This window comes from Galleria mellonella, unplaced genomic scaffold, assembly GCF_026898425.1.
Source record: "Galleria mellonella isolate WM207_F2 unplaced genomic scaffold, CSIRO_AGI_GalMel_v1 utg32, whole genome shotgun sequence".
Classification (NCBI taxonomy): Eukaryota; Metazoa; Arthropoda; class Insecta; order Lepidoptera; family Pyralidae; genus Galleria; species Galleria mellonella.
Window position 1 is genome coordinate 7440186 of NW_026442075.1, and position 19239 is coordinate 7459424.

Sequence of the window (19239 nt, forward strand, 5' to 3'; positions counted from 1 at the left end):
GTACAAAAGTCGTTTGCTTGAGTACCTCTGTCCCATTTATGTTTCAACCGTAAAGCAGTTGTGTTTGCATGGCTGTGTTTCGGTTTGAAGGGGTAGCCTCAGGATAGGCAACGCACGCGGGGTATCATGGATGAAACAATATACTCTGTTATGTCCATGGTACTGCTCATGTCTATAGGCGACGGTTACTACTTTCCATCAGGTGGGCCGTCAGTTTGTTTGCTATTCTAAGTTGCATAAAAAAAACCAATAATCACTCACAAATACTGGTTGTTGATAGCCAATCATAAATGTAAATAAAATTGCCGTGTTGTACTATTTGACTAAAATACTCAGATTTATGACTAATGGCATTTGTATTCAAATGTGTATACATTTCACACTGTCTCTGACATATTAACATATTTAACGCCCACAAAGTATCGAATCGACAGTGAGATTCTTCGGATTAATGACTGTGACATATATAGCGTAATAATATACTATCTATTTATTTAATACTTTTGATAAGTTACATTACATTTTATACAGTTTTCGTATGTATTGGTTCTACTTCTATATTAATTTTGTGACAATTGTCACAGTTTTTTATGACAATGAAACTGCCATTTTCCTTTGTGGAGTATAAAACATAATTGAAGAGGTATTTTTTTTTGTAGAAATACGATTAAAGTACGTCAGTTTCAACAAATTATGAATGTTGTGCTCGTCTTTTATAGGTCTTGTATCAGATCTAATTTTATTAAGACTTTTTTATTTTATATATGTGCTGTTGAGATGCCTTAATAAATAAATATCTAAATCAAATCTATATATATATATATATATATATATACACACACATATATATATATATATATATATATATAGATAGATGGACATATATATATATATATAACAATAAGATTGACCCGATAAAAGAATCGCTGATTATATTGTGTACAGCACAGTATCAAACAAATAGTGGTTATTGATGATCAATGCAAGATTAGGATCGTACCACTTTTGAAACATGATATCACGAAGCTATCGTTTGCAATTTGTTTACAAACACTTGTGTAAGTTATTTAATTAAAATAATTATTTATGTAAAAGTATTAAGTATTTATGTAAAAAAAAGTGTGGATACCATTGATCGATAATAGATAGACATAGTATTTGAAATTTTGGCAGACAGTTTGAGGATTAATTAAATTTTATATTATATATAGATACCAATTTGATTTCAGTAGTTTTATCTGAGCAAATATATTACATCTTATTCACATGGGAATATCAGGACATCCTATCTTAATGTTCTCTTCATCCTATCTTAATCCTATCTTGTAATCTTCTAGTTGTTTTTCAGCACAGGGGGCAAACGAGCTTGCAGCTCACAACACCAGCGGCATTGCAGGTGTGCTGCCGGCCTTTTAAAAAGGAATATGCTTTTTTCTTGAAGGTTATGTTGTCGTATCGGTTCGGAAATACTGCTGCTGGAAGTTGGTTCCAAAGAATGGTTGTGCGTGGAAGAAAGTGCCTTGAAAAACGCACGGTGGAAGACCGCCACTCGTCCTAAATGATTGGGATGAAACTTTAGTTTGTGGCGGGTTGTACGGTGGTGAAAATCAGCAACAGGTATCAATCCGAACAATTCCTCAGAACACTCCCCATGATGAATTCGGTAGAAGATGCACAGAGATGCAACATCTCTGCGTAGTTTCAGTGGATCGAGTCGGACAGTAAGGCGCTGACTATTCGAGCCGCCCGACTTTGAATTCGGTCTAACGGAAGAAGTTGGTACTGTGGCGCTCCTGCCCATAGGTGAGAACAGTATTCCATATGCGACCTGAATTGAGCTTTATATAATTTCAGGCGGTGTTCCGGCATGAAATACCGTCTCACCCTATTGAGCACTCCTAACGTTTTGAAAGCTATCTTAGCCTTCTCCTCCATATGACCGCAAAACTGGATGTCGCAAGATATATCAACGCCTAGAACTCCTAGAATCGACTTTTTATCAAGGGAAGTGCCCTGAAAGTGAGGAGATACGACAAACGGCGTCTTTTTTTGCAGTGAACGCGCAGACTTGTGTCTTCTTAGGGTTAAATTGGACAAGATTTTGTTCACCTCAGATCGAAACTTGATGGAGTGAAGTTTCGATTTCAGACACAAGTCTATTTCGGCACTCATCGGTATATGTCCGCGAGTTACCAGTTCTCAACTTCGTGTGATAAGTAATTCTTGAAATTTCGTAATTTATCCATGATATAGTGATATACAGATATTACTGTATTATTAACTAAACTAAATTGTATCAACGCTTTGTTACTTTGCAACTTTGTTACACAGAATCCGCATTTTCTGTTTTTTACGGTATATCATATGAGGCACCTATTGATTTTTATTTTTAAATTTATGATTTCGAAGATTTTGTTATTAATTTTTATTATACGACGTTTAAATATGTATTTATATAAATAAAGAACGAGTGAGCGAATATTTCACATGAAACTCATTTAAAGAAACAAATTCAGAAGCGGTTTCTTTACTTGAATATGGTTTGTTGAATTAACTATCTAGTTAATCAACAAGCCATATAAGTGTTACTATGGTTACGAATGCCTTATATGCATCTTACGCAGCCAAATATACATAGTCAGTGTGTTAGGCGGACATAATTAACAGGCAAATCTTATTTTCTTATTTTTTTAACAGGTTATGCAAGTTAATAACTTACAAAAATATTTAAAGTATGATTATTTTAAAAATGCCAACCATAAAATAAACATAAATGGCTTTTTGACAGGTAATGGTCAGTTAAGTAATACCACAATTTATTAAAATTATTTTATTGATTAAATGCTAAAAGAATTTTATTCTATATTCAGTGCACTAAATTAAAATATTTTCTATATATTGAGATATATATTAAAACAATAATATTTGGTAAATTATTATATCTGTTTAACCTGAATAGATGTGGGTCAGTTTGACCATTCCGTCGACCGCTCTGTTGCCTGCGTCTGCCCTACGCACGGCGCCAGTCGCCTGGAGCGACATTCCGTGGTGGCGCGCCACCAGTTTGACTTTGTAAAGATTAGCTATCACAAATAACTGATAAATAGTCACAACACAGTCATATTGAGTAAATAGGACTTTTATTCTTGTTTTATTTTGTTAATTCACAGAATATGATTAAATTTTTATATTATCAATTAATTACTTTTATCGCAGCGATATTCAAGATTTAAAAATAATTAATTACTCTTTAGATCGAAAAACTTCCTTTAATTTGTGTATTATTTTTTGCGTAAAAGAAATGTGAAATTAAATTGAAGTATTACATAAATAAATAATAATCTAAGTACATGAACGGGTTTTATAACATATAATACACATCTCGCGTTTTCATCTTCACGTAACTAATAATTCATTAGAAATATAGGTGCGCGGAGTCAGCAGTCGCGTGGCGCTAGACACGCGATACTTGCTTGCTGACTGAGGTCACATACCACACCGTTCTATAATATTCTTTCCCAATTCTTAGATATTTATCCTACATTTATTTATAGAAATAGAATTATAATTTATTAATTTTATTAAACCAAAATTTTGATAGGCATTTTCATTTCATTTACCAAACAATACTCTGATTATTTTAAATTTGGACAAAATAAAAAAAAATCAAATTTACATTCAGTATATTCACTGTATAAGGTTGATTAGTAAATAATGCTACTATTATTAAGTCCGCCTTTTGTACCTTATTTTATTTTGGTCAATTATTATTTCCACTGTTAACTGTCCACTGCTGGACATAATTCTTTTCCATAAGGGGAGTTTTGCCAGTAGTTGCCATGCTTGGTAATAAATTGGTAATAAAAATAATAATTTTGGTCAATAAAGTTATTTAAATTATAAATAAATATATTTGACAAAAGGTCCCATGAACTTTGTTTAATTTCAATTATCTATATATCTTGTCTGGTATGTAAATTGGGATTATTGATAAGTTTTTCTTACCTTACATGTAACTTTGGACGATAACTGTGATCAAAATATCCATAAACGAAATAGTAATAAATTATTGGGCCTTTATTTCATAATAAAAATACTATAAAGATATTTGTAAACAGTTTAATTTATCTCATCATAATATCATCATATAACCCTTCAACTGTCCATTGCTGAATGTAAAGGAGAGACTATTGGGGGGTTTTGCTAGTAGTTGCCACGCTTGGCAGGCGGATTGGGAACCACAGTTAGGCTTTGGAAATGTTTTAAGAGGGATACTGCTGCCCATCCCTCGCCTTGTTAGTCGCCCCGTACGATTCCTATGAGAAAGGAAGGGGTGACCTATTCTATGCCTGGACCACACGGCACAATTTATCTCATATCTACATCTTATTAATTTTATGTTACTAATATAATAAAATTGTATACGGGAGTTATAAGAGTCCAACTTGGACTTGACCACTTTTCTGTTATGCTTTGCTCGTATGGAATATGTATTCTAAAACTTTTTAAATATTCGCAATTGTCTTTAAACTTAATGTTCATAATTAAGCAATTACAATAAGTACCTAAATGATATATGTAGCACATAATACACTATTGTAACCTCTGAACCAATTTGACTTTTCAATACTGCACTAAACACTAACTTTCAAGCAGTTTGTAATAGGAGAAGGAGGTTCCCTATTCCTTTGTATTTCTTTATATTAGAAAATATCTTTATTATATCTTATATTGATAATTGTTTTCCCAAAACAATTGGGTCCGTTTATTTTCGTGTTGTTCCCATGATAATTTTGTCACGAACACGATTGGAACCGCTGCTTTTTTTTACCGAGTAAAATCTACTTGTCATTCAGCGTGTTGTCATTAATACGATGCTACGAATAATTAGTATTATTCGCAGATGCGACGTGAGTAAATTTGACCTCGGTATATGCTTGTAAAGTGGGTACCTTATAAGAGCGTGGGACGGCTAGACAAATTTACTAAGCCCCGCAACCAGAGACATGCCAGTAGGTATGTCAGTAATTACTGTCTATTACGAGGGCACCCGCCCCCTGCCACGACAGAGCACCGACCTCAAGACCATCAGTGTAGGTGTAAGTATACAGGATAATTAAATGTTTGTGCGTGTTTCTCAATATTTTCACGATTATATTTAACTAGCTATGCTTGTCACTTAGTGCGTGTGGTAGTTGACACCAACTTATTCGTAAAAGCGTAATGTGCTAATTTTATAGAAACACCATACCATCCAGGGTTATTTTCCTGGCCCCGGCCCTCGATCACCGGGGGGGTAGGCACGTCCCGACGTTCCCCAAATGGGCATTGAGGCGTCTTGATAGGGACGTCTTGGTAAATGATATATGTCCCAGGCCTGTGGAGGTGGAAATACACCAGTTCACGGAGGTATTGACGCAGATATGTGATGCATGATCGAACTCGGCGACAGGTGTACTGGTTCGGAGGAGATAGCGGCCCTCAGAGATGAACTGGGGGCCGCTCGACGTCAGTACACGCGGTACCGCCGCAGAAGGACAGGCCGCAACGCCGAGGAGGAAGCTGAGCTGTACAGGGTCTATCGGGAGAAGACGAAAACCCTGCGGCTAGCCATCACCAGCGCCAAGGAGACTTCTCGAAACTCTCGATAAGGATCCATGGGGGCGCCCGTACCGTACGGTAAGGGGCAAAATGCGCCCCTGGGCGCCCCCAGAAGCGGAACGCATCCCCCCAGCAGCTGGAAGAGGTACTGGCTGCGCTTTTCCCAGCGCAGCCGGAGTTTACACCCCCTATGTTACCGCGGAATGAGGTTAGCGGTGCTTGTAGGGGCCATGAGAGTCTCCCAGGAGGAGTTTGCAGCGGCTGTGGATAGGCTCCGAGCGAAGAACACCGCCCCGGGGCCTGATGGGATACCCGGCCGCGTTTGCCCTTGTTCGACAACGATTTCCCGACGAGTGGAAGATGGGTAGAGTGGTCCTCTTACGGAAGGAGGGGCACCCCGCAGGTTCCCTTGCACCCTCGGCATTCCGTCCCATAGTATTGCTGGGGGAGGTTGGCAAGCTGTTTGAAAGAATAATAGCAGGTCGCCTCACCCAACACTTGTCCCAAGTAGGTCCCGGCCTCAGCCCGAGGCAGTTCGGATTTCGTGCGGGTCTGAGCACCATTGATGCCGTCGCTCGTGTTCGGGTTCTCTCGGATGAGAATTTGGGGTGCTGTTGGCAGATGACATCAAGAACGCCTTCAACACCCTGCCATTCGCGTGCATTAGGGAGGCACTAAAATATCATCGAGTGCCTCTCTACTTGCGGGACGTAATCGGGACCTACCTAGAGCACAGAATAGTGCACTGCGTGGGACAGAATGGGGCGGTAGCGTCGAGGGAGTCAGCGTGGTGTCCCACAGGGGTCGGTGCTGGGACCGATCCTGTGGGACATGTATGACTGGAACTTAACTTTCCGGCAGCGATGTTGTCTGCTATGCAGACGACACGCTTGTTGTTGCCAAGGGGAGCACTTACAATAATTGCCCGTCTTGCCACGGCAAGCGTGGCACTCGTCGTCGGTCGTGCGCGTCGCCTTGGGCTCCATGTGGCGCTGGAGAAGTCGGAGGTACTTTGCTTTCACAGACCCCGACGAGCGCCACCAGAGGGAGCCCACATAATGGTCAGTGGCCAGAGATTGGTCGTCAAGCCCCATATGAGGTACTTGGGGCTTGACTTAGACAGTCGCTGGAACTTCCGTAGGCACTTCCAGATATGCTAAGCCGGCTGCTGTAAAGCACACGCCGCCTTTACCTTGGGGTGGTGAGGTCCATGGCCTTATAATGGGGCGATATGGAACAGGGCCCTGAGAGGCAAAATGTGGCCTGTTTAAACAGGCCACATAATGGCGATCCGCATTATACGCGGATACCGCACTATCTCCACGGAGCAGACGCCGCCCTGGGAGTGGAGGCCAATGCCTGTGCGTCGGTCTACGAGTGGCGTGCGGAGCGGAGGCGTAGGGTGCCGAGCCTTCCAGCCTGGAAGTTGCGCTCGTTCGATTGCAGCGGGAGTGGGAACAGCGGCTGGTCCCATCGGCCGGCCGGAGGACCGTCGAGGCTATCCGTCCACTTAAGAAGTGGATGGATAGGCGGCGCCGCTGACCTTCAGGATGACACAGATATGGGCATGGGTGCTTTGGGCGATATCTGTGTCATATCGCGCGCAGGGAGCCGACGGAGGAGTGCCATGCCTGTGGAGCGGACCAGGACACGGCGGAGCATACGCTGGAATGCCCAGCGTATGCCGATGATGACTTGTTTGTGCGATCTCTCGTGCCCGCCGTAGTCCGGCGGATGGTGAGCAGTGAGAGATATTTCTGCGATGCCGTCATTAGTATCGCACCGTCAATCCGCCGCAGACGAGTCAGACGCTATGCCCAGTTTGTCCCCACTGGGGCCGGGGTGATACCTGTGGGAAGGTATTGTCCCAATGGTCCTGGGGGATGTGTTATATACCGGCGCATCCCCCAGGGTGAGCACGCCATTCACCCTATCTTCGCTCTTACCATCAAGGGGCGGGTCGTAATGAACCCATGTCTCCGACATATTTATATGGGTACACCCCCACCTTACGGGGGACTCCCACAGTAAACACCTCCCACAAGGTGTATGGGTCTGCATAAAGCATTTTCCAGACGTTAAAAAAAAAAAAAAGGGTTATTTTCCTATACATGACTATCCAACTAACGTAGCTGTTTTTGCTCTATGCGACTTCATATAATGGACCTCTTAATCACCTCTTAATCACCAATTCAGTCATACATATAGCAATTTTTAAATTACACTAATACATACTCGACTATGAATTTTCGTTGTTATAATTCAATTTCCTCATAAAGACTTATACAAAAAGAGAGACATTAATATTTAAAATCACACATCTTGTTACCATTACTTAATTATTGTCTCCTTAGAAATTTATTACGAAAAGAAATGTACAGATTTTTAATTTACCATTTAAATAACCTGTATATTGTTATATTTTTAGATAAACCTGAAAAACCCTTTCTTAGGTCAAATAATTATAAATGAAATCTCAACAATATTATAATTAACCTTAACCATGATAATAAGTGTATCCGAATCATAATAATAAGTGTAATTATTGATTATAGACTATAGATACGTTGTATGGTAATCGTAATTCTGACACGAAGATTACCGACTGGTTCCTATGCGGATTTCAATCGAGATGAATAAATAATTAACTTTATTAAATTAGTTATTATAGCCACAGGGGTCTACTCTAGATAAGGAAGTTGTAATCAAATTAGGTACTTTGTATCCAAACTATAATTTTAATAAGTTGTTTTGCTTAACTAAGGTTTTGGATTGGATTTCCAGTAAACTAATTCAGGAAACAAAACTTTCAGATTTCTGATACAGCACATAATCACCATAAAAATGTATGTAGGTACATACGTACTTATGTATGTATACTTTAAAAACATACACCTATTGCTGGATCTTGAATTATCAAATATTCTATCAAAGACCCTTTATAGAATACAGGTACCCTAATAAGAATATTTTTTTCTAAATCACTACGTAATTATTATATTGTACGGTTATTATTACGTAGAGAGCACAGGGCAAACAAAACCACATGAAAGATATATCGTACCAATTTTAGAACGAAAGTTGAAAGACCGTCTCGAGGCCTCGTACTTACAGAATGGTATTGTTTTATAAATCCCGTCAAACCATTGCCGTTTTACGGTTATTGGTTTCATTAGATTTACGCCTCATTTTGAGTACAGCTTGAAATACACTTGACTTTAACTCTAATATTGTATGCGAATAATTGTTGACTAGGTACGGTTTATTTATATGTACGTCAAAATAGACACTTATGTTCCTGGAAACAAAATTCCGCGACTTCAATTACTATTATCTCTTATTTGATTTTATAAAAAACCTTAATAAAAATTAAATAAAAAAAAAATTATAATATTATGTAACATTAACAACTTTATTTAACACTAGAATAACTATAATACACGTTATGATTTATTACATTTCATTTTTTAACTGGAAATAATTCAAAATATATTATGCAAGATATAAGATTTTGTAAAAATCAGGTAATTTGTAGTCATGACAAAATTAATATGAAACCAACACGGCTATATACCTAATAATTACAAAAAGAATGATCAAATACGGCCCAGAATTAGCAGATATCACATAATATTTACACAAAAAATGCACTCGAATTGAATTTGAGTTAAGTTACTCCTTTTTTAGTTATAAAGTTAGGTTAACATTTTTAATCAACTTACGACATACCTTTACAATTTACTACCCTTTTCAACTGTCAACTTAATTATTTATGGTATTTCAGTTTGAATGTAACTAAGTTAGATTTGATTTGCATTCATTTGGGCACCAAACAAAAAATAACTTTTTAAATTATATTATATATATCTGACTTCAAAAATAAGATTATTAATTCGTTTGATGACTTGTTTTTGTTAATATGTTACCACCGTATCCTTGTCAATAGAGAACTAACTGTTTATTATTCGTGAGGGCTTAACTTTTTCGAAATTGAATTTTTTTATAAAATATTTTTATTAGGTAAATTCAATCAAATGTTACAGACATTTGTAAAACAAATTCAGTTAATGTAAAACTTCACAAAAGTATGAATTAAAATTTAATCATTGCCATGAGTTCATTTGTAAATCAAATAAGAATACGTGAGTAAATCTTTTAACAATAGGTACTGTTTAATTTTACTTCTACTTTTTTGAAGACAATAAGGAAAAATTTTAAATAAGGACTCTTTTAAGATTTCACATATAGAGAAATAAATCAGTGTACCAACGGTAATCTCGGCACACAATCAACGCCAATGGGTTTGAATTAAGAAAGGATTTCCAAAATGTTTCATGGGAACAGCCGATAACGGATTCCTGGGGATGAAACAATAGCGGTAAACGCCTAGTGTAGGATATATAAATGTAATGAAACTAGACTGACCACAATGATTAATTAGAATATATAAAAATAGTGTTTATAAAATGTGCTGGTTCTTGTTATATATTTTTATTTACTAATTATATTATTTGTAAGTAAAAATGCCGTCTGTTGACTTTTTGTATTATATGATTTTTTGTTCTATTTCAATTATTTATCAATTTTCTTTTTTATAAAAAACTACAATTGTCATTGTATGTAAAAAGGTTAATTTTGAACAAATAGAATAGAACCTACCTCAAGTTTTAGTAAAAAACATATATACGAGTATATATATATTATATATTATCATTCTCATATTCACCTATTGGGCTAGAAATATGGAAAGGGTTAGACGACGACAAATAGATTGAATGCTGATAATGAAAAAAAAAAATAAACAAATAAAACAAACAATTAATTACGGAGAGAAACTATTTTTCTACAAAATGCAAAAAGATATTCAATTCAAATGGTGATGTATCGAGACAGGCAGAATCGAGTAGTGACTCGAATATCTAATAGATAATCACATACCTGTGTATTCAAAATATAGAATTCGGATATACATTATTCGGATATTGGTTTTGACAATTTATACGATTGCTTGTCACGTACACCTAAATTGTAAAAGTTATGAGATGTCTATTAAAACCTGAGTATTAATATTTACATTAATTACTAAATAATTGTATTAAATTTATGCTTATTTACCATAAGGTTGAGTCGAATGAAGTATTCAATTATTTTACTGTCAAAGTCTCAAGTTAAGACTTCATTTTTTTTAACGAGTGTCTAATTATGGTAAAAAAAAAAATACACTTACCAGTATGTATTAGGTTTCTTATGCTATCCTGGACCTCTTTCTCTACGTCGCTCCCGGGATACTCTACTCGTAGCATATTATCTATTACTATGTGCTTCGCACTACACCACGCCATCGATGATTGGAAGAGTAATAGTTTAAATGCAAAACACCACAAATCCATCGTTCTATGTACACTATAACCACTAGAATACACCAAGAATCTACGCTACACGGATATCTGGCTATATGTGTCGTTACTCCTGCCTTTTGAAACTCCACTCCACTTGTCTAAATATCTATCTAATAGCGATTACATTTTATGTTTGTAATTAGATGAGTATATTATTCGTCTTCTGTGTTGTTGAACTGACATCATAATCTGAAAATAAAGAAAAAAAAATAATAAAAAATATATTCATACCTATCGTTACTTAATAATTATTCTTATAAAACGATACTTTGTTTCAAATTAAATTCATGGAATTATTACATGCAGAGTGCGTAGCGATGGCCCCGTGTTTTATAACAACATTGACACCAAAAACTTGACATATCAATAGCTGAATCTAGTTTCTGTATAAGACACAACTTTCTTCGAGGAATCGCGATAAAACAAGAATGATTGACAGACGCCTGTATACACTATTTATGGCATAAACAGTCATCCTTATAGAAATGCACATATTTATCGACAAGGATTTCTACTTTGCTTATCGTAAACGCAAAACTAAGAAAGTTCATACCGAACGACAGTTGTTCGTGTAATCCTTGAAACAATAAAAAATAAACGTTGGAACCCTTTTTATGTTGGAATGTATTCTAGGAAAAATAAAACAATGGTGTAACAGTGATTCTCAAACTTTTTAGCGATGGACCACTTTTGATACATTTAAATATTTTACAAATCCCTAAAATTAAAAACCTAGTTATTCAGTAATTAAAGTTACATAAAAATAACAACAGTGGGACGGTAGTGGGTTGTTTAAGTTAGGTATATTAATATTTTAATTATGCTACATTGATTCATATATAATGCGACAAAATTATTGTCATTTCTCCGCAGTAACACTAAATTCTGTCACAGACCGTTCTTGCAAAAATGCATTTTTTTATATTATGTGCCAATAAATTATGATGTGCTTTGTGATATTACGGCGGAACAATGAGCTTCGCGGAGCACGCTTTGAGTATCACTGACGTAGCATATTCACGGCCACGTGCCTCAAGATAAGGGGCTGAGGGCGTGGTATGTTGGCGCCAGGGATCGCGCCAGGAACAAAGTTTTAAATCTTTAGTCAGAAGTTACTTTTACTATCTGTTCACTTCCCGTAGGACACAAAGGCCTTTGAGTGGCACCAACAGTTAGAATGTTTGTCGTTTGATTACAAAAAGAATGTACTTATTTTTGTCTACTATTTTTGTTTGGCACGTATGATATAAAAATTATAATCTAAATATAAAATCACATTATAATTAAAATCCTTTTATTTTAATAATTTGTTTGTTCATTTTATATTAGATTGACATATCAAGATATATAGAATATAATAACGAACGTACTATGATTTTTAATGTCTTTAATGTTATCTAGATAACGGAGTACGATCCACGAACAGGATCAACCTATGAGATTGATAAATTAGTAGTTATCACTATAGGTATTGTTTTAATAAAAAGTTGTTTTAAAATATTAAAATAATGCTTTTATCGTCATTTTTATAATTGTCAAACCGATTAATATATGGTAATGTTCGTTAGTATAATGTTTAGATTAGTATTTAGTATTTTTATGTTATTCATACTAATTATTATACTGATAAAACGCTCAATTACATAAGAATACATATAGAAATTATTTTTAGTACAGTGGTTATTGAGAATTAAACCATATCGTACTACAAAGGATATGTATACGGACTCTACATAAAGTCTGTGTTGTTACAGAAGCAGTTTTTTGAAAACTAGAGGCGAAGTCGTATGCAAAATTTATCTTATGCGAAAACTCTTATCATTTCATATAATGTGATAATTGCTTTCGAGATGTATCTCAATATTAATCCAGGCGATCATATTAGTTGAGTAAAATAAGACTCTTTGTTGATTGAATACACTTTATAACAAAACGTATTCTATGTGTGCTCTTTACTATTGAAGTCAATATAAAAGGCTTGATGGTGGCACGCAGTCGCTCTGGGTATCCGTCAGCGTCTCGCATATCAATTTTGATTTATTGTATTTGTTGAGACCGGCAGCTCCAAGTTCGGCCGTCCTCGGTCGAATTACTGCCCTTTTTCGATAAAAATACCATTCTACAACCCAAAATCTTTCCATATAACCTATACAGTTATAGATTTATAAAGATGCATATTATATACAGTAGGTCGACTTCTATTAATTGAAATATACCATGACAATGTCACCAAAATCGATCACGTTATTTTCAACATCTCACATACTGCACTAAAATATAAACAGTGCAATACTTTTTACATAATAGTTTTTACCAATGGATTCGTATTCGTGGATTTTGGAAGTAGGATAAACAATAAAATAAACAACTTCCAGATTGCTATCTGGTGTATATTTTATCTTATTATGCTTAATAAGATAAAATATACACCAGAATTTTAGTTCTTTAAGATTTTTTCATGATACAGGAACATATATACAGATTGTCTCAAAAGAAAGGTGACTTTTGTTTTGGTTATTGCGTGAACGCAACTATTCTGAGGGGCGCGGGGAGTATGTCATTGGGTAGCCTAGCTTCTAGGAATTTAGTCGCTATGGAGCGTTTCTCGGGAGCGGATTGTACATTGTGCGTACGCGAGTTTTACAAAAACAGTAATTCATGAAGCTAATTTCCATCTCAATGGACATGTAAACAAATGAAATTGCCGATACTGGAGTGCAACTAATCCAAAACACAAAAATCAGAAACCCCTACATTCGCCTAAAGTGACCGTATGGGCTGCAATGTCGGCGCGAGGGGTTATCGGCCCTTACTTTTTTTAAGATGAAAGGGGATGCACAATTACAGTGAACTCGGACCGTTATGTGGAGATGTTAGACAACTTCTTCGTGCCTGAACTGCAAAACTTTTCTGGTTATAACCAAAGAACATGGTTCCAGGAGGACGGAGCAACTTCACACACGTCCAACAGGTCTTTACCACGAGTTCGTGAAATTTTTCTTGGCAAATTGATATCCAGGAGAGGTCCATAAATCGGCCTCCACGAAGTCTCGATTTAAGCCCTATGGATTTTTTCCTGTGGGGTTACGTCAAATCTAAAGTTTATGTCAACAAACTGACTTCCTTGGCACAATTAAAAGGAAATATCCATCACGAAATTGCAGCCATCTCGGACAATACATACGGAGCCATCATAGAAAATTTTAGAGCTCGATTAAATGAATGCCGTGAACGCAACGGTTTACACTTGGACGATATCATTTTCAAGAAATAAATTCCCAAAAAGTACATTTTAATATGTAATAATCATTTTTTTAATAAACTCCTTGTTTTTAATTTTTTATCGATTTTTTAAATGTGAACTTTCTTTTGAGTCACCTTGTACAAGCAAACAGACAAAAATAAAAAATAAATATATAATGGTTTTCGTTTCTATGCTTTTACTAAGACATGTCATGTAAATTTTTCTTAAATATTTATTATGTATAGATATCGTCTACTTTTACAACTTTATTTATGTACGAGTAGATTCCAAAACTATTAGTTTAGGTTTGATTACAGATGTATTTTTTATAGGCTTATGGTATATATTTATTCTACTTTAAAATATAAGAATATGCAATCTTATCTCCTCTACGGCTTTACTATCTTTACAGTTAGTAAAAAAATGAGTTCATCATGTTGTACAAATTTGCTATAAATATACATATATGAAGAATCAGTATAAATTGGATCACCTACATAATCTGTAGCATTATCAAACACAAAATTATATTATTATGTCACCCAAGAAGATTATACGTATTACAACATTTTACACAAAAATTTGCTTCCGACGATTATTGAAAGAAAATGTACCGATAGTATATTTACCATTTATTTAAAGGAGTTGAATTGTAAAGACGAATAGTGCGTTTAGTTTTGTGAACTGTAGGACTTAATGTTGATATGATATAATAAACACATTTAATGAGACCAATTATTAGTTTATGCTTAAATGCATTTATTTTAAAACAATTTTATATTTGGCAGTAAGTAAAAAATAGACTGATAAATGAAATATGAGCTGATGGGGCTTTGATGACAATGTCAATCCTTAGTTATTTACATCGAAACACCTACTAAAGATTTCGCAGAAAACTGCATTACGATCGTTTCTAAACACACGACAGTGAGTCAGACCAAGTGCTTAAACGTATCTGCATGCATGCTATTTCTCCCATATAATATATCGAAAAAAAATTAAACATTTTATTTATTTGTTTATAATACACACATTTTAATGAGCTGTACAGATTTACTAGTTAATGCACTCACTAAAAATCAACACTAGAACATTATAATAATACATTGATGAAAAAAAAGTTACCGTACCGTAAACGATGTAATACCCATATTGTTTCCGATACAGCCATCTAACAAACTTTTTCTGGAAAGTTTTTATCATCTGTGTACATTTTTTATGAAATTACTATCCAATCGAAAAAAGATAAAAGATTTTGCAAAAAAAAAATGTTGTATAAAAAAATACTCAGCTGGTGATTTGTTCAAACTAAAGTTGAATTTTACCAGTTATACATATGAACTTTTTTAAACCACTGACGTGGCAAATAAGCATATAACATATAAGCATATAATATAAAAAGTTGTATTAAAAATTAAAAGAGCTTAACTTTAGATTCTAAAAATATAAAATCTTGTGACTATATTAGTGCGCGTGAGACTTGACTTCATTTTACACGTATGTTTTTTGAGAGATACTTGTTTGATGACGTCGTGTGCAATAAACTTATATTATACAAATTATGATACCTATCTATATATATAGGTATAATAAATACCTAATAGGTGTAGAATAATTATAGAATGTACATGTCTCTGTCTCTTTTTCACTCCAGAAAATCATAGCAGTCGACTAGCAAAATTCACCAGTGCATGAAAAATCTGAATATCACCCTATATCGAGCTGAAAAGCCCTGTGTGATAACAGGATAACATTATTTTCATATAAAAAGACAGACATCTAGCTGTGGGTCGAAAGTGATTTATTACGAATACGTGAATGTGCCTTAACATTTAATTTTTGTAAATAAAGGCATAAATATAGATTAATCTGTTGACGTGCAGTGACTCGTGTGCGATATACTATCAATTTTATTTGTTCTATTTTTATAAAAAGCACACCAACGAGTACCTATGATATGCGCAAGGCCTAACATGTAGTGTAGGGGTGACACATAACATTGCATTGCTATTAATTTTCTATGCAAGAAACGTTTTCAAGTGTCGACTGTATAATAAATAGTAAAGATTCTGTCGTTAGATAGCTACGTATGAGTACGGCAGTGTCTGCACCGCAATAGGCACCGGTTTGATTAGAAAGAATGTTAATAGGCCAACAAAAATAATGTAGGTTGCACCGTTGTCGTACCTACGAGTATCGCGTGAGAATTTGCGACACTACGCGTTTTACATTATAATTTTTATTAAATTGTATGTAAGTATGATTAGGTAATCAATGAACAAATTACTTTAAATTATGCTAGTATAGTACTTAAACATTAAGAGATATTATAAATTAATTGCAATGAAAATAACGCTTAATTTAAATGAATTTATTTAAAAAAAATCAGACCTTATTATTGAACTGCTAGCTGCAAAGGTCTTCGCTAGAGCGATTTCAGTCATACTGTAGTAATTAATTTCTATAATTTATAATCATTATGATTTATTATGATCAAGAATGAATTTTGGGCATACGATCTAATTTATATCAATTTGATTTCATTTATTTAATTTAATTAAATACAATACAAATTCAATACAAGGTCATAAGTACAAATAAATAATGATTGCAGTGACAACCTTACTAATAAGAAAACATTGACGTATGTCAATACCTTCGATCCCGTACATTTCAATGTTAAGATAAACTGCAGGTTTATAAACTATCTTTCCATCTACAACACTAATCCTCAGTAAGTCTTTTTTATATAACTTAGAATTGCAAACAAGCTGACAGCCGCCATGATGGAAAGTGGTAACCGTCGCCTATAGACATGAACAGTACCATGGACATAACAGAGTATACTGTTTCGCTTATGATACCCCCATACGTTACCATTCCTGAGAACTCAGGTGTTATTCCTCTAAAACACGAATAGGACAGATGTGCCCAAGCAAATGACTTTTGTACAAAGTCTTCCTCTGGTCTCTACAGATATCATTAAATATAGAATATCATCATCATATCTGCCTTTAACTGTGCACTGCTGAACATAGCCCTCCCCCATAAAGGGGGTTTACCAGTAACTGGCATGCTTAGCCCATGGGTTGATAACCGCAGTTAGACATTTGGTAATATTTTAAGAGGGACGCTGCTGCCCATCCCTCGACTTTTATGTTCCCTTAGTCACTTCTTACAACGCCTACAGAAAGAGAAGGGATGGCCCATTCTATGCTAGGACGACAAGGCAATAGAGTAGGGGGAAAGGGATTGTTAGTAATGGAGACTGAGAATCTCATTGCTAGCAATATACCCAACCAGGTCGACCTCCTCGCGGTTCTCACTGGAAACTATCATGGTTAATTTCTGATGAATTCATCATTATGGGCTAACTGACCTGTTTTCATTCTCATCTATCACCCTTCACTGGTGCTCCGCCAGCGTATCCCGTTAGCGCAGGCGGGGTTTCCATACCATATTCACCCATCAAAAAAAAAAGGCAATAGAGTACTATATTTTAATTATTTCTAAAATTTAATTTGTTTATTCGTTCGAATATGAATGACATAAATTGTAATGGAGAGAGAGTAAATTATTTCACGATATCAATATTCTGATAATATAAAGAGTATTCAATATCTATACATGTAACAATTTTATATCAATGTCATTCAACCGTTGAAGCGTGACAAGTAACAAAACAACTTTACCAATTTAATATTAGTAGAACTATTTGCTTATAAAAAACGTTATTTAAATGTGCTAGATACAGAAATATTTCAATTATCCCGATTCATAAAAGGAATGTGTAGAGCTTATTTTTTTGTAAATTCATATAAATTATAAATAATTAAGTTGTATTACAAATAAAAGACTTAGCGCTTTGTTTCCTCATTAAGCAGTTTAAATTATAATTTAAAATGCACACCTACATGAAGTTATCGCCCACCGTATACGATGTAGGAATTACATTTTACATTTGCAACACAAGGCACGCGATAGAGGTGTTAATTAGTTTGTCAGTCGTTGGCGATTTGCATCCAGCCAGCGTGAAGTGGCGATTCGAGTGTCGCCCGGTCACACCAACTCGTCCTGTCGCACGCTTGGTAGTCGCAAAGGTCGTCCACTAGTGTCGTATTCACGTAACATGTACCAAATTATCGATAAACTACTTTCTAACTTCGAATACAATGTACGTTTTGTTAAACACATGGGGCGTTCGAGAGCGTGGGACATCTTGTTTATTTAAATTATTTTCTCTAGTTACTTACGGTAGTTTATACATATTCATATTTAGAATTACCATGTACCTTGTCCATGCCAGTTGCTAGTACATATATGTTGTATATTCTGTTCTAAGCAGGCATACTTAATCCTAAATTAATTTTAATTATAAATGCGAAAGTTTGTATAGGTAAAATGAATTGTGTTTCCCTTGTGAAACCCTTTCACGTAAAAATTATTACAATATGGTACATGATAAGTATTATCCTAACTTATCTCATAAAGTACTTCTTATACTAATTCATGCGGATAAAACCACGGTATATAGTTGTATCCTATATTTACTGTGTAGTTTAAACATTTTGAAAATACTTACAAGTTAACAAACTTCCATCGTTACAAATATTCACATTTATAATATTACTAGTTTTTACCCGCGATTTCGTCCGCGTGGCCGAGATATGTTCACTGACTGAGAGTAAAATCAGCTCATAACCTCCTCTATTCGATATAATACGTGTATCCCAAATTTTATAGTAATTGGTTAATCCGCTAAGGTGCTAACAGATAACAAATAAACTCACTTTCACATTTATAATATTAAAAAAGTAATAGGTTAACTGTTTGAGATAGGTATCTCACTACACTGTTTTTTTTATTTCATATCTACTCGTGTATTTATTATTATTTATATTGATAGAATTTGAAAGGAAGTCGCGACTTTACCATTTATTGGAAGAACTCTCAATAAAATGTTTTAATAATTTATATTCCTACCTATGTATGTAG

The 19239-nt window shown here is 35.0% G+C and overlaps 1 protein-coding gene across 1 annotated transcript in view; it reads right to left on the bottom strand.

Annotated features, from left to right (window-relative positions):
• The window catches only part of LOC113510803 (A disintegrin and metalloproteinase with thrombospondin motifs 12), a 98615-nt gene that overhangs the window by 63498 nt on the left and 15878 nt on the right, over positions 1-19239 (bottom strand). Inside the window, exon 2 of the mRNA XM_052896293.1 lies at positions 10829-11189. Coding sequence (XP_052752253.1) covers positions 10829-10991 — 163 coding nt within the window. The 5' untranslated portion in view covers positions 10992-11189. The remainder of the gene's footprint in view (positions 1-10828; positions 11190-19239) is intronic.